Source organism: Uloborus diversus, chromosome 5 (genome assembly GCF_026930045.1).
Source record: "Uloborus diversus isolate 005 chromosome 5, Udiv.v.3.1, whole genome shotgun sequence".
NCBI lineage: Eukaryota > Metazoa > Arthropoda > Arachnida > Araneae > Uloboridae > Uloborus > Uloborus diversus.
In genome coordinates this window covers 153,951,323-153,968,325 of record NC_072735.1, presented here as the reverse complement: position 1 = coordinate 153,968,325, position 17,003 = coordinate 153,951,323, and the positions used below count along the sequence as shown (strand labels likewise).

At 31.8% G+C, this 17,003-nt stretch overlaps 1 protein-coding gene across 1 annotated transcript in view; it reads left to right on the top strand.

Annotated features, from left to right (window-relative positions):
* LOC129223204 (mucin-2-like) overlaps window positions 1-16,976 on the top strand; it is a gene marked incomplete at its 3' end in the record, with an annotated part of 69,366 nt that extends 52,390 nt beyond the window's left edge. Inside the window, 4 exon segments of the mRNA XM_054857771.1 lie at window positions 6,749-6,970; window positions 7,825-9,192; window positions 12,994-13,380; window positions 16,508-16,976. Of these exon segments, the coding sequence (XP_054713746.1) occupies window positions 6,749-6,970; window positions 7,825-9,192; window positions 12,994-13,380; window positions 16,508-16,976 (2,446 nt within the window).
* Between the last annotated feature and the right edge of the window lie 27 nt (window positions 16,977-17,003).

Below are 17,003 nucleotides of genomic sequence, written 5' to 3'. Positions count from 1 at the left end.
ACAGATAGACAGACATGAGCATCAACTAGGGTTTCATTAACAAATTGACATTTGCATATTTCCAAGTATATCTTACATAATGAATGCAAAATGAAGTTTCTGACAATAGTCCTGAATAAAATTATTTTTAGCATTCAATGTATCTTATCTGTCCTTCCAATAACTCAATATCAGCACCTTGAAAAATGTCACTAAGCAATTTCATACGAAACTAAATACTAAACGGAAAAACATAGCTGAAATATTTTCCAGATATCAAAAATGTGGCTCCATAAATAGCTATGTTGCTGAATATTTTTAAGGTTTTTTTATGATTTTGATATTCTAAAACCAAAGAAACCGAGATAGCACATGAAAGACATCCTTAAACATAATATCTATAATCCAATTTGAAGCTAAAATGACAACAGCAAGATCCCTATCAATTTATGACTATCTCCGAAAAGAAATACCTCAAAGTTGGGAACGTTAACTCAGCGTTTCGTATAAGGTTGACATTCTTACTCTTTTTATCATCTTCAAAATAATAAAACTGAGAATCCGTTGGAGAGATGTCATTTTATAGGCTGAGGAATCGAGTATTAAAAGTGACACCGAGAAAAGAGTTTTCATACAGAGCGAGAGTATTTTTATGTAATACATAAAAGATGGAGCGATGCATTTCAGTTATTTGAAATTTAAATCAGCTAGAGAGAACGGTACATTGTTTTGATCTTAAAAATTTAGCAACCGTACTAAAATAATAATGAAGCTCATCTTTATTATAGCGTGCGTGATCTCATTTGCTGTGCCAAAGGGTGAGTGCGTGCTTTAATTCAACTTTTAAAAGTAATATTTTGCAAATATTTGTGACTTCAACAAGCAAACTCTTTTATAGTCAGTTTCGCAAAGATTGTTGTTTCGAAAGACTTTTTGTTTAGTACTAATGAGACAGGGAGAATGAAAAGGTCTTTTTAAGTTTTGAGTAAAACACGTTTAAAAATAAGGTCCTAGATAGATGTTCGTTGAAAAGTTTTTCTTAATCATGCAATAATAACAGAACCTACCAGGACTACTAGTACTATCTCTTGCCCAAAGACAGAGGAGAAGTTCACCTACCGTTTGTCGTGATTTTCTCCAAAGTTTTAAGTTTGCTGACTTTCAACTGACATCCCTTTGCTTCTCGCTGTTTCAAATGTAATAGTTTAATATCCTTTATGCAATATAACTGAATTAAGCTACCCTTAACTCATTTTTCTCATGTAAACAGACATTCATAAAACAGCTTATTTAAGAACAAATTCTCAGATGAATGCATAATAAAGCAAATCATCACTAAGCAATCTTCGTCCTACGTATTTAGGTGGAAAACATTTTCATCTTATGTATTTAGATGTAGCACATATTTCTCTTGTGTATTCAGATGAAAAACATATCTCCATCAAAAAAGTTCTAAAATGAAATTTATAATTTTTTTAACCGACAAACAACAATTTTTTTCACATTTAAATTATTTTAAACGTAGTTTTTGTTATCTAAAGTTTCTCCCATGTAACATTCCGCTTGAATGTGGTTTTAATTAAACGAATATTTTTTCTCACTTAAATCCAATATATTTCATATATGATTTCTTAAGTAAGATTTTTTAAAAATAATGTACCCCATTGCATTCTTTCTTCATTTAAAGTTAAAATATCTATTGCGTGTAATGTAAACAAGCCTCCCTCGTCTTTTATAATTTATTTGTCAAGAGACTTATTTACGTATGCTTTAATCATTCAAACGAAATTTTGTAATCTAGTTTAACAAATTCTTTTAATTACTGCTTTGAATGGTTATACTTGTCGAAGTAGCAATTCGATTTCTCTAAAGCCATGAGTCTAATGTGGTACAGCAGAATATGGTAGCAAAATAACAAATGTCATTCTTAGATATATTTGTAGCAGAAAGTAGATATTTCTAATAATGCCAAGAAACAAAATTTTCTTTGTTAGAAACGATGTTTCAAGAAAGAATTTAACTGTTTTCCACTTTTCGTTCCGTACTTTAAATTCCAAAAAACAATATGTAAAATAATGCGTGAAATTTGTGCAAATAAATAAATAAATGAATAAAAATAAAAGTACAAATAAATAAATAAACAAAACAAGATTTAAAAAAAAATGTATTGGACAATTTTGGAAACAAAAAAAAACTGAAATAGTGTAAATCTAATATGCTTGCGCATTGACTTGGTTATCGTAAATGTTTTCTGTGTCATATACGGGACTCACAAGCTTAAGTGCCAGCGTAAAGCACAGAACCTGCTTCCTTCAAACACAAACCAAAGCTATTGAGCTGTTATAAAGAGAACGAATGCATTTACCAATGATGTTAACAAAAATGTTATATACTTTTCATTATCTCTACTGATTTATACTTTAATTATTATTAACTTTTAAATAGTATTACTTACATGGAAACTATATACGTGAACCAATGGTAGCTAGTATTCCTAAGGTTATCAACCCTTATAAAAGTAGAGATAATATTTTTTGACAAAATGTGATACTACAGCAATGCGAGTGATTTAATCTGCGATGCAATGTGGGAAGATGGTCCAATTTTGCGAAATTCAACTTCACAACGTTATAATATTTTAAATATGACCACTACCTATCTGATTTTTCAAAAATGTGAAATATTAGGCATCCGAAATTTGCGACTCAAAGCATCTCGTTCTTTGAAATAAATTTAGAAAATAAAAATTGCGTGTGAGAGTTTGCTGGTTGTAGAATTACTCTACCCAGTCGGGTAATTTCGCGCACCTCATATGCCTGTGAGGAAAAGATACGAAACTGAAATGCAATTGCAATTATTAACTAATAAATGCCAAACTTAACAAAAAATAGTTAAACTTTACTTCCCAAAGAAAAAAAAAACTTGATATGGGTTAGAGATAACTCAACAACTTTGCAATAAATAAATAAAGATAAAGATATACATTACACCTTACCAGAAGATTGAGTAAAATTCTCAAAGCTAAACTATGGCTAACTTTAAGAAAATAAATACCTTTGTGCTGAACAGTAAAGTAAGACAAAACTTTTGTCGGATGTCTTTTCATCCATAAGCTCATTATTTTTTGCATTGAAAAAGGCGTTCCCTGTAACGCCGAAACACGTGTCTGCTGTAATTTGCAAATAGGTGCTTCTTCTAACGTTGTTTTTTCTTACTTTATGGCTAACTTTGTCTCACCTACTTTCAAGTATCGCAGTTGCTGGTAACGACCTAGAGTTAATTCTAGATCCTTGGCCCCACTGTAGATTAATCAGGTCCCATGTTTCTTAACAACACTGCACGGATTTAAAAAAAAAAGCTTAAAATGCTTGTGGCACCGTTTCTGTAGATTCTTATGTAAAATGAGTTCAAATCTGATCACCCTTTTCTCCTATCACTCCCCACTTATTGGAAATATCCGTCGCTGTTTTTCCTCCTTTTTTTCGTTTTGCGATAGTTTCATAGTCGTTATTTTTATTTGCAGGAAAAGTGACCATTATATTAGCCATTAACATTCTTCTGATGGGCAAGAGAGGTCACAAGTTTAACAGAATGAACATTTGTAGCAAGTTGGGAGACTTATGGACGTATTCCTCCCTAAAATATTTAAATCATAAAAAATGATTAATATAAATTAATCATTGAATGTTTATTTATAATTTCTTTTAAACTAGAGGGGTCACAAGTTTAAAAGAACGTACACTTGTAGCAAGTTAGGAAACTAATGAGCGTATTCCTTCGTAAAATATTTAAGAGCATCATAATTAAAAAAATGATATTTTCTTTTAAGAGGATTGTTTTCCATGTTTTTGTTCAATTGTTTCTCAACGCAAAACCAGCGCATTGGACTTACTCCCCTCATGTCTGAAAAGAATTTCATGTACTTTTATGTTTTAGACATTTACTTTGAAAAATCGTGATAAACGCACATTAGTACAAATAAGAAATCATTAATTCAAGTCAGATTTCAGAAGCTCAAAAATGGAGAAATATTTCCTTACACAAAAACAATCTTCATTTTACAAGTGCGTTGTAAGCAGAAAACTAACTGTTAATTATAGAAAGACATTTCTGATTTCTCAAATCATGTTCGTAGTCGAATTTCCTTCATTCTGAAAACCTTTTAGTTTCAAATATATTTAATGTTTTTAGCATGCAAATGTAGTTATTACTTTCTAATGATAAATATTTAAAGTCTAAAGATATGCGTCGTTTGCATTTATATATACTACCCAGTTAGATCGTAGGTCAATAATAAGATTTCAGAGTAATAGATATTTAAGAACGATTGACAAAAACAACTAATAAAACTTTTGTTTTTCATATCGCTCTTAATATTGCTTTTTTTCCCCCACGAAATGATAAACTGCGAAATCCATCGTAAAACTAGTGTTCTTATCACATCGGCGATAAAAATGCATACATTTCTGAAACTTGAAGCTTTAAAATACCTATGAAAAAATACATTTTATTATGAAGTGAGTAGATACCGTTAACGGTACAATTTTGTGCCAAGGGGGCAACAATGAGCCACTGTTGCCATGGCGATGATTTTGCTCTCTAGTGGTCTATTTTTCGAACTTACGAGCTCCAAAAAAAAAATCACCAGGTAGTGTAACCATTTAGGTAGTTAAAGACGCTTCATCAGAGATTGCCATTGTTTTTGTATGCCTCAGATAATTTAGCCGTTCTTAGTGCGTGATTCGACTCACTCGTGGAAGAGCCAAAAGTCTGCTTTGGGCAGACCACTAAAACTTTTTTCCAAGATCTGGTAAGTTCAGATTTGCTTTACTAATTTGTCGGTTATGAATTAAGCCGCTTGTTGACTTAAAATGTTGCGTAGTTTTCACAAGCACTCAACCTTTATCGAAAATGGGAGTGTTGGGGTACAACAATGGGCCACCTATTTTTCACGGTTTTTAGTGGCTTGGGGCTTCATTTTAGTCTTTGTAGGGATGCGTTCGTCATAATTTTGTGTTATTTATTGTAAATAATGGCAAGAAAAGAAAGAATGCTTGGGGTCGCCCTACTGCCCGTACTCAGGAGACCGTACTAGGAGTTTTTGAAGAAGGTGTTGACTAAAAGCCGGATCAAATACAAACTGAGATAATTTTTAAAAATCATTTATTTTGATGAGATTTGGAATAAGAAATGTGATTTCGCATTTTATTTTCAAATTTTTTTTTTTTTTTTTTTGATCTCGTTTAAAATTTTTTAGACCTACACATTTTCTGAGACCTATGTATAGGTACCTAGCCTATAGTTGGTGAGATTTTTCTAGTTTTCAAATGTTTCTATGTCAAAACCTAGACAGATAATAAAGAACGTTACCTAAGTTTACCATGTTGAACTTTATTAATCACTCAAAATGAGAAGTGATGATTAAGTCTTAAAAAATTGAAAAAAAAAAAGTTAAATGATGGAACAAAAAAATTCTTTATACAGTTTCAAGCAGAGGACAACATGTAGCATCAGACAACAATAGGCCAGATCAAGTTTTCTAGGTACAAATGAGGTGGCTCATAGTTATGGGCCACAAAGAAAAAAAAAACTCCCCTTCCTCTTCTTTCCAACTTAGATTTTTTTTTAAATATTTCATTCAGAAGATGAGATGTATAGCTACCATTGCTAAAGTCTTCAATTTTCTAAATCAAAGACATACACGGAATTTTCATTGAAAATATTGAAAAGTGGCCCATAGATGAACCATTTTACGGTAATAAAAACCTTTTATCACATTGTTTCTCAACCTGGAGGACGGTGAGGGGGGGGGGCACACCCCTACGGGACATAGAAGAATTTTAAGGGGGCATGAGTGTATATCAGATAAGATACAAAAAAGCAAACAATTTTGTAATTACATGCAATTAAACAACGGTAGCCCTCTTATTAATGTTGTGAAAGGGACTAATGAGCACGCCAACCTCACGTAGATCCTAAACTACCTCAAAAAAAAAATCGTATTTTTTCTTTGTTTCTTGTATTTCATATGTTCTAGTAATAATAGTTATGTCCAAAGTAAAGTTTTGTCAAGTAGCCGCTGAATTTTATTTGCGAAAATATCTGAATTTTCACTTATTAACTAGTTTTAGCTATCATAATCAGCTCCAGTTTCCTATTTTACGGTTTGTATTAACACCGAACGGGGTGAGAGGGGTGAGGAGGGGGGAGTGATCTCATATCCTTATTCAAAGGGAAGCACAGAACCTGAAAGGTTGAGAAAACCTGTTCTATCATGCACGCTCTCAGTGATAACTGCACTATTGTTATTAAGTACACAAATAATCCTTTAACTCCCTAACTAAGTACGTAATTCATAACTATATCCGTGGAGTAAAAATATCCACGTATAAGTTAATAAGCGCTATTCCACAGTATACAGTACTACGTACGAAACATGCCACTTCCAAATTTCGAAATATTTTAGCTTTTTTTTTTAAACTTTTTTTTCATTGATGAAAATACTCCATAGTATACAGTACAACGTACGAGGCATGTCACTACCAAATTTCGAAAAATTTGAGCTTTTTTTTTTTTTTTTTTTTGCTTTTTTTTCCGTTGATAAAAATACAAGTAACAAAGTTTTCACTTATTGTATTTTCACAATGAAACAATTAAAGATATTTCAAAATTTCGCTGTGACATGTCCCGTACGTAAGATTGAATGCTATGGAATTAACCGAATGAGTAAGGTTTTCTTCAGTTAGAATTTTCTTCCAACTTTATTCAGTTTCTACAAACGAAGTCTTGCGATCTAATTGTCAAGCGGGAATCTGTGACGACAGGCCAGAATGCCCGGAATCAACTTGTCGATGCATTTTTCCAAGTAATGTGGACTGTTCTGTGTATTACCAGTGTGTTAATGGCGAGCCTCTTCGACACAAGTGTTCGGATGGACTTTTATTCAACACAGAGAAACTTTCTTGTGATTACAGCAGTAATGTGAATTGCAGTAAGATTACTTTCATTATTTTATCTTTATTATTATTATTAGCAGCAGCAGCGCAATAATTTTTTAAATTATATATCCTTAACCCTAGAACTACAAACCGTGGTAGTAGTAATAACTATTCCGGGTAAACTGGGTTTTGAGTACTTTTAACTAGATTTTCACCACTTTTAGCTATTTAAATAGTATTTTCACTTACTAAACCTTGAGAAAAATATATTTGCTCTTCACCATTATCTTCGGCAAAGTACAAAATTTCTCACGTTGTTATGAATCAGATTATAGCTTTCAGAACGATTTTAAGAGAAAGAAATTTCATGAGGTAAATATGTACCCCGGTTTGTATAGTTTACAGAAAAAATAAGTTCAAGGGTTAATATTTACAGGAAAGCCAGTAACCGTTTCAAGTTTTCATTCTTAGATCACAGTCACTAAATATTTAAGATTTAATTTCGCCAAACGATTCAAAGTTGAAGAAAAGTAACATAATGAGGAATAATGTTGTAAAAACATTTGATTTTACTTATTTTACATGTATGAGAAATATTCTTGGGAATTTTTTCGAACAGAATTTTCGGTACAATCTTTTGAGTGAAACTGCATGTGTGCATTAAAAAAAAATGTATGCTAACAAAAATGTTTAAAGATTGAATGGCTAAAAGTTTTACAATCTTTCTCGAATTGAAGATTTAAATAGAGATGATTTATTAATTAACTTAAATTATATAAAAAATATCGTTAATCAAACTAAAATACAGACAAAAATCTTCAGTCCTGTTTAGGTCATTTGAAAATTTGAATTTTGTGCGTTGTTTCGCTTTTTTATTTTGCAGTTATTGATCTGCATTCCTTTTCAGGCATGCCTGTTTCTACAAGCGCTGCTACATCAGTATCTGATAACGGCATTACTTTAAACATTACTCAAGAATTTTCAACTGTTGAATCAACTGTATCAGCAAACGTTGATGAACAGACAGAAACAGCTTCAAGAAAATCTAGAGACATTACTAAAATTAGTACTGATTCATCAAAAGAAACTACCAGTATTGAGACAGGGCAAACAGACTACAACACAAATTTTCCTGCTTCCAGCACTACTATTTTATCAACAACAACAGAAAATATAGATGAAACTACATCAGCATCGGAAGAATTTACGATAGCTCAAAATGGAACCGAATCCTCCTCAACTTTAGTTTCAATAAACGTTACTGAAACATCAACATTAACTACAACTTACTCTGTTACAGATACTTCAGAAAGTACAATTGATTTGAAAACAGTTGCTCCAACAACCGACAGTTCAATTACTACAACAGCAGAAAATGTAGATAAAACTACAACTGTATCGGAACGTATTGAAACTTCGATTAATATAACAGAACCATCCTCAGTTTCAGTTTCAATAAACAGTACAGAACAAATACTTACAACTGATTCTGGTGATGAATCTTCAGAAGGTACAACAGGTTTGAAAACGGAAACTGCAGCAATTGGCATTTCAGTTCTTACTACTCGAAGTACATCTTCCCCAACTAATAACAGTACTATAACTGAAAATAATACTAATACTTCTACTACGATCTCAGAAGAGACAGAAACTCTTCAACCGATTTCAACCAAGGTAACACAAAATGTAAGCAGCACATTCATTCCACTTTCAACAACATTTAAAACTTATGGTACTGATCAAACAATTACTCAATCAGATGAAACTACAACAACGGAAGTTTCAAAAATCACAAAATTTTCCACTTCAAATTATTCAGAAAAAAATACAGAAACCAGTGAAATGACAGATATTCCAACAACTACGACGTCACCTACTTCCACATTCTTTTTAAGCACAAATGCTTCGATTCTGACCACAGATAATCTTACTGAAATTACAGAACAGCCTATAAGTGTCACTTCTCAAAATCCATCAATATACAAGTCTTCAACATTGCCTTCATCTTCGACAGAAAATGATAGCACTACCAAAACAAAACACAATATTGTAAATATTTCAACTGTCACACAAGTAGATTCAACAACACAAACAAAAAACGAAGAAAGATTCGAGTTCACTTGCCCGGAACGTTTTGGACTCTACCCAGATCCATATAACTGCACAAAGTTTTTTCACTGTTCTCATTTTACACCTTACCAGAAAGACTGTCCTTCAAATCTTCATTTTAACGCTGAGTTGCAAGTTTGTGATTGGCCGTACCGAGCTGAATGTGGTAAGTACTTTAATTAGATTATTTCTCTAAAAATTTTAAAAGAAAAAGTTTTATGGTGTACTAATTATTTATATTTTAAAAAAGAAAACATATTTGGTATACTTAAGCAAATAACTAACTATAATGGTGTAAAATGTTTTCATTAAATTATTTGTCCATTTTTTACTAAGTTGATTTAAAACTAACATATGAAAGAAGCGAAATTGACTTCACACAATTACACTTCTCTATAAAATTTCGCGACTTTTTCACTTTTGAAGAATGATAGAAACTCATTATATTCAATCCAGTCAAATACTTGAAAACTTTGAACGCGCTTATGAATTGCAATGTGGTATCTATTTTAGAAAATTATTCATCAATACGACGCTGAAACAAAATGCAGTTGAAAATGCATCAGTGTTTCAAAATATGGATCAGGACTCGAAAGGTGTTTAGCAAGATAAGAAACTCCGATGTAATTTTTTTATATCGGTCAATATTTTTAATATTTAATTTTTATTTTCCCATAAATTGAAAACAACTGTTCAATTATTTTTTTTAAATCGAAGTTATAACGGAATAGCAAGCACAATATCAATAAAAGGTTAGGATAGTAAAATTATTTTAAAAAAATCCTTTTTAAGTAAAATTTAAAAAAATAAATTTTTTTTGAAACATTTTTCATTATTATTTAATTTTTCATACATAGCTGCAATACTAGACACAAACTTCAATTAACTTATCATATTTGTTAAGGTAAAAGCCGAAAGGACATTTAATTTTCCCGATTACCATTTTGGTGAATTAAGTTTTATTTGAAACCGTTTAATTTGATTCAAATGGTTGACATGGGGCAATTATGCAAATGCAAGTTTTGAAGGAAAAAAAACTATGAACCATAGAAGTAAACATCGTAAAATTAATCACTCTCATCAATCCTTAAAAAACACGTGACCCTTGTTTTATGGAATATAAGCGAAGTTTGGAGTGAAAGTTTCGTCTTAGTCATAATTAATTCTGAAAGTCTTTTCGCTTGGCCATTTTTTCTATTGTTTCTTTTTTACTGAATGGAATACATGATCAATTTTAAAACATTTATTAACCCCGCCCAACCCCCCCGAAAAAAAGTAGATACACACTCTTATGCAGCCATATTCATTCTATGGTCGATTAATGCTGCCTGCTCAAATTTTCAGGTCCTTGGAAAACCTTTTCCCCCATTTCGCAATCAGTTTTATATTGGTTTTAGTCTTAAAAAGAATAGTTTGTTAGATGATTAAAACTGCATTTTCAAGGAACGAACTCACTGCAACACACTTAAATTTTCATTGCTTATGTTAAGGTCCATGCGTAACAGTTGTCATGTCTATGTGGTCCTAAAGAAAATAAGATGGAGTATACCGTATAATTGAGTGAAACGGAACACATTTCAGCTTTAAACATTTTTTTAAAAAAGTAGTTAAATATTTTTTTAGCTGAGTTTTTGACTAAAAACTTCGGTCTTGTTTTGTTCTTGTAAGTTTAAGCAGACACAAAATAGTTCGAACAGTTTGTATTTATCTACATAATTATTTAGCGGTGTTCTGGCTCACCCCGTAAAAAGGGGTGAATGTTAAAATCTTTATTTCTTACGATTCAGCCTTTGTTAGAGTAAATAAAAACAAGTAATAATGATAGGGATGGTGCGAAAAGGAACACGATGTAACTTTCAAACAAAATCTTTATATTCATAAAAGTGACTGTATATATGACTAGTCAAAAATTCGGAAAAAATCAATCAAGATAAAAATTCATCCCAAGAAAAATGTGTTTGAACTGAGAAATATAAAGATTTAATACAAATTCAATGTCATTTATAAAGTTGCTATACCCTTGGAACTAGCAGATATTTGAATATTTTCATTTGTCTGAAGTTTCTTCATAACATCTTCTGGAAGGAACGGAGCCTCCTCCTCCGTTTCTTAATATATCTGGATATTGAACATCCTTTTGCAAATTTTTCCCGGCACATTTAACCTCGTAGAATCGGTATGAATTTTTCCCCAAGATTTTAATAAGGAAGTCTTTCGGAGAAAACGTGCTTGGAAACTGGAGCTTTTCCAGGATTTCAAAACTAGTGTCTTTTTCAGAAGTTATACATAAATTCAACACTTTGCCATTCTCTTCAATAGAATAACTGGAGTTGAAATCTTCAAATGATGATTTAGTGAATAATTTCTTTTTCCCCCCCTTTCCGTTATTTATTTTATATTATTATTTTTTTTTCTCTTTCAAAAATTTGGTTTTCCATTCATACATGCACTAGTGCAGTCAATGTGAGAGTGAATAGGGTATATCAGTTCCATACTTGCATTTAAGCTAATGCACAAGAATTGGCAATATGGATTAAAAATCAAAGCTTCTATGGACCTTTGGTTAGACCTCATCCTCCTCTTTGAGTGCATACATACGCATATTATTTTTATATATAAAGTGAAAATAAGCAGTGTGGTCGGGTAAACCATAAACAGTAATCTGATTACAGAAACGGAATAAAAAACAAAATATGTGTCTCAATACACGAAAACCCTAAACCCTTGAAACCGCAAGAAATTCTCCCCTTTTTATGACGCAGTTTGAAGAATTCGTAAATTCCAATACGGTGGACTGTTATACAGTCCTGTGCCAAGTAAGAAATGCTTTCCTTTGGTTTAGAACATGAAAAGGTATGTACTTACACATTAAAGTTTGCAGGTGATGAAAATGTGAGGATATTTGGCTTTGCACGTTCAGTCTTTTAATTAGCCAATGGGGTTGTTTCCTTCAGCCAAAAGTAGTACTTTTTGTCACTAAAATTGATAGAATAAGCAAAACAAATAACATAGATCCAAAAAATGCTTTCATTTTCCCAACAGTTTTTAATTAATTTTTTAAAATGTCCGATTTTTTAAACAAAGCGTGGTCTTGATGACGTCACAAATGATGTTCTTTGGTGCATCTTTCTAATGCGTTTCCAAGTTATGATAATCAAGAAGCAAATTAAAATTGCGCTCAACCATAATTGCCATCAACCATATCGTTGCCAATACACGTGAGTAAAGATGCGAATTAAATATTTTGCTCTGTGAATGGCAACACTGAATGACATTTCCTCATTTGTAATGTCATCAGCAGAAGCGTAAACAATGAAATAATAAAATTTAAAAATATTAAACTTAAACAAATTATTTAAAAAATGGTCAAATCTTAAGTTTTTAAGATACTCTTTCAGAAAAAAATACTTAAAATGTTTGGAAACGACCCCATTGTGTTTACAGAATGAGAAAACATTTCTAAACTCCTCATAGTATTTCCTATCTTTTGAAAAAATGGCAAAGGAAAATACCCAAAAGAACATTTATGGGGAATTTCTTAACATGATAGGGAACTTTCTTTCTGTTTAATCCCCCTCTTCCGATTCACCCCATTTTACGGTACGTAATATTGTTGAAAAGTAACGGCTGTTCTGAATAAGTACAATTGCTGGGTAAAAATAGTTACTCCTAAGTACGATTTTATTTTCCTCCGAGAAGGTTATCACTTAAATAGCCGATTCTGCAAAATCTGAACTCTTTTAATTAACTGTTTAATATCTCTTAAAATCTGTTTCAGTTGCGTTATTAACAAAATTTTTGTTACACGCAGGCCACTATTATAATACAAATTAGTTAGCTTTACATAATTTCAACATAGTAATTGCTGAACTTAGATGGTTTTACTTAAATTTTGTTTTCTGTTTTCTAATTGCTAACTTTAAACAAAAACTATTGAAGAATTAAAGCCTTCTTGTTCTTTATTTAGATTCTTCCACTGAAATTGTTACCACCACAGAAACTACCTCTAATGTGCCTGAAACGAACAATACACTAACGTGTAGTTGTGATTGTTGTGAGCTACCTGTGCTTGATGACTGCAGTTCATATATACTGTGCATAAACCATGAAGGACGCAAAATAACATGCGATGAAGGATTAGATTTTAATCCCATGACCAGTACCTGCGATTTGAAAGAAAATGTCGAATGTGAATCGAATATTCAATGCCCGTCAGCAACAGGAACATTCTCATATCCTCACTCTTGTACACACTATTTAGAATGTTTTAATGGAACAAAAATTGTGAAGCAGTGTCCTGAAGAATTGAATTTTGATTCCCTGTCTGAAAACTGCAGTAGGACGAACTGTGAAGGTATTTTTCTTTGGTCATTGTCTCGAAACTTTTATCAAATTGTTTGCGAGTGACACATTTGTTTTTTTTTTTTTTTTTCTGTTATGTCTTCTAACATTATCAATGCTTATAAGGTACTTGGAAGCACAGCTGAGGCAGTGAGAAGCAAAGGGATGTAAGTGGCAAAATTAAAAATTTGGAGTAAACCAGTACACATTTGAGTGAAAATCTCCTCTGACTTGGGGCAAGAGATGGTACTACGTAGCCCTGGCTAATATACAGCATGATTTAGAAAAAAGTTTCAATGAAAGCCTACCTAGGAAGTTATCTTTAAACGCGTTTTACTCAAAACTTGAAAATGTTCATTTGCTTCTCACTGCCTCAGTTATATATTGTAATTTCAAATCTAATTATCGCTAAATTTAACTATATGTCTTTATTAACTAAACTGAACTGGCATAATTTTACTTTTAACATTGCGAAAAAATATGATTCGAGATACAAAAATCAAATGTTTTATAGTTTCATCTAACTATAAAGACTTTTTTCAGTTATGTATAAGCTGAATGTCCTACTCCTCCGGGTTTTTTTTCTTTTAAATAAAGTTTTCTATATTTTGAGAGACGCGTTTTTCTATCGGAATAATCGCAAGCATACATATATAAACCAGAGCTGCTGAGTTGGAGTGAAAATAATCGACTCCAGGAATTTTATAGCCTTTGCCTCCGACACCTACTCTATTACTTCTAAATCAAACTGCCTCTGACTAAGCAAGCACTGGAAGAGTTGCAGACTTGGAGGGAAAATGACCGACTCCGACTCTTTGAATCTTAAACCTTCGACTGCCGACTCCGAAGCGTTTACCCCAAAATCAGCCAACTCCACGACTCCACAGCCGTGATATGAAAACACAAGCACGAAAATATGAGACCAAAACAATACAAAATGCCATGCCCCCGCAGATAAACACAAAACAGAAAATATAGAGATTGAGAGTTGTAGAATTGATGGTTGAAATTGATTTATTTATTTTATTTTTTCAAATATTCTCTCGGTTAAAATAAATTATTCAATGAAAAATAAATTATTGAAAAAGTATTTGCATAATTCAATTTAGCTCAGAGGGAGAAAACTGGAGCAACGCTTGACTTAAGATTATTGACAGGATTCTAATATTTGGCATAGTGGATTGATTAGTTGTAAAGTGTGACAATGTTTAAGGGTGTTCAGTAAGAATTTTTTAAAAAGTAGCATGATATTTCAAAAGAAAAAAAAAAGATTCAAGCTCCTTAATCTCTCAGAAGGTAGAGCATAAGCCTTTATATATAGGTAGAGTATAAGCCTTTGCGTGCCGTTTAATTGGTGATTAACATTAATTTTTGAAGCTTGTCTAATAATAAAATCAGGGTTTTTAAAGAAGTAACTGCACAATACAATTATAACTGAAATTTAAGAAAATTGAGTTTTTCATGCTAGTTTGCATTGAAACACAAAACGTGTACAACTTTTGCTTTTACTTAAAGAAAAAAATTATTATTTTTTTCTTTATAAAGGGGGGGGGGATTTGAATATTCGTAGAAGTGAAAAATATTTGGCACGTTAGATCAATTTAATACCATTTACTATACACACATTTTTTTAAAATTCAGTTAAAATGTTTAAGTCAAAAAGAAACATTTTTGAGAAATAAAGATGAAAAGAAAAATGCAGTAAACAATTTACTTTTGATTCTATTTTTATACGCTAGATAGCAGCACTGACGCAATAACTCTCGCTTCCAAATAACGAAAATGGCGATTGTATCATCTAAAACAAAAATTAATTGTATTGCAAATAAGGTCTGGAGAAATTCTAAACTCTACTAGGGGTTTTTCTTTTCTTTTGAGTGTAAAACGTCATTTTTGGATTGCTAAAAATAATGAAAGGCAAATTTTATTTTTCTTTCTGAGAGCAAAATCCATGAAACAAATTAGTTCCAATACGGAAACTAACAAAGAGCTCAAATTGTAAACATTTAAAAATAATAATAACAGCATGTTGCTAATAATAACAGCATGGTTACAAAAGACCCTCTCAAGAACGAAAAAATCATGAGTTTCGAGAGGAACCAGCCACAATGAATCCGTGCTCCAGGCCCGGCTCTTGGGGTAGGCGACCTAGGCGGCCGCCTATAATGGCAGATTTTAGGAACGGCAAATTTCGAAACTGAAATTTTTTTAAAAAAGCATGAATATCTGTTTCAGCGACATAAGCTTAACTGCTTCAATGCTAAAAAATAATTTAGAGTGTGTACCAGTGCTTGAATATGCAAAACATAGATTGGAGTTTAACAAGAAATTCTATTCAATTTTAGAGATCGGTCATAAGATGCCCGTTTTAATGTTAAAATTTAAAAAGTGTACCAGTGTTTGGATATACAAAACCCAGTTTAGACTTTAACTAGAAACTCAATTTAGTTTAAAGCACTTTACTGTTATTTTTATTTTATTAATATATATTACATATTATTTTATATTATTATTACTATTATTAAATGGGGAGGGGGCGACACTGGTCAATATCGCCTAGGGCGGCAGATCTACTAGAGCCGGCCCTGCGTGTTACTTTGAGTCCTAAGCTAAAAACACCTCAAAGTACCTGTTTTTTTTTTTTTTTTTTTTTTTTAAATTAGTTTCCGGACAAAGGTAAATCTTTGCTATCTTTGCTCAAGAAAAATATCAAAAGTTTTAATACGATGGTTATTTTTTTTTTTTTTTAATAACAAAGTGTGGTATTTGTAATGGAAAAATCCCTAAAATGTGTAGTCAAAATTACTGTGTGAATCCAATGCTGTAGCATTAGAAGAAAAGATCTTTCCATCCAAATTACAATTAGAATATTTTTTTGAATGCAATATTCAAGTTTTCGTCAGAATTCATTCACTTGCATTTAAAAATTGAACGAATGGGTTAAAAAAGGATTTTTTGCTCAAAAAGTATACAATGTAGCAAAATAGCTTTGCATCAATATTAACTTTTGCACTTGGGTGAAAAGGAAGTTTTTAAAGAAAGACAGAAGGTTTTGCCAACAATCAAAGCTGATCGAATTTAAAATTCTTTTTAAGGAATTAGATGAAACAACAAACTAATATCTCTACTTTTAATTCCAGGCATAAAATCATCTACAACCAAGACATATTTTACGACTCTCACTTCTGAAACAAAAAATATTACAAACTATGGAACAAGATCTACAAATTTGGAAACTGATGTAACCAAAGGCATTGAAAACACTTCACAGTCCACAGAAGCTCCTTATACTTCCACAACTTCAAATACTCCAGAAGTATCTGAAACAACAAATACTGTAATACATAGTACTGATAAAAGAGCAACTAATTCTACTGAAGTTCTGATTACCACAAAAAGTATAACAATTTATCCAGAAGAAAGAACAAAAACCAATTCTCCTTCGACTGCTCCAATAACGACGGATGCTATTTCAACTGAAGACGACAATGAAACACTGGTCCCAACATCTCAGCAGGTGACGAATACACACACGGAAATTCCAAACGTTGATGATGCAACAAATACAACTCTTCCAGACCATGAAATTACCCAGACAGAAACCAAAACTTCAACTAGCGTTACAGAAACTTCCCA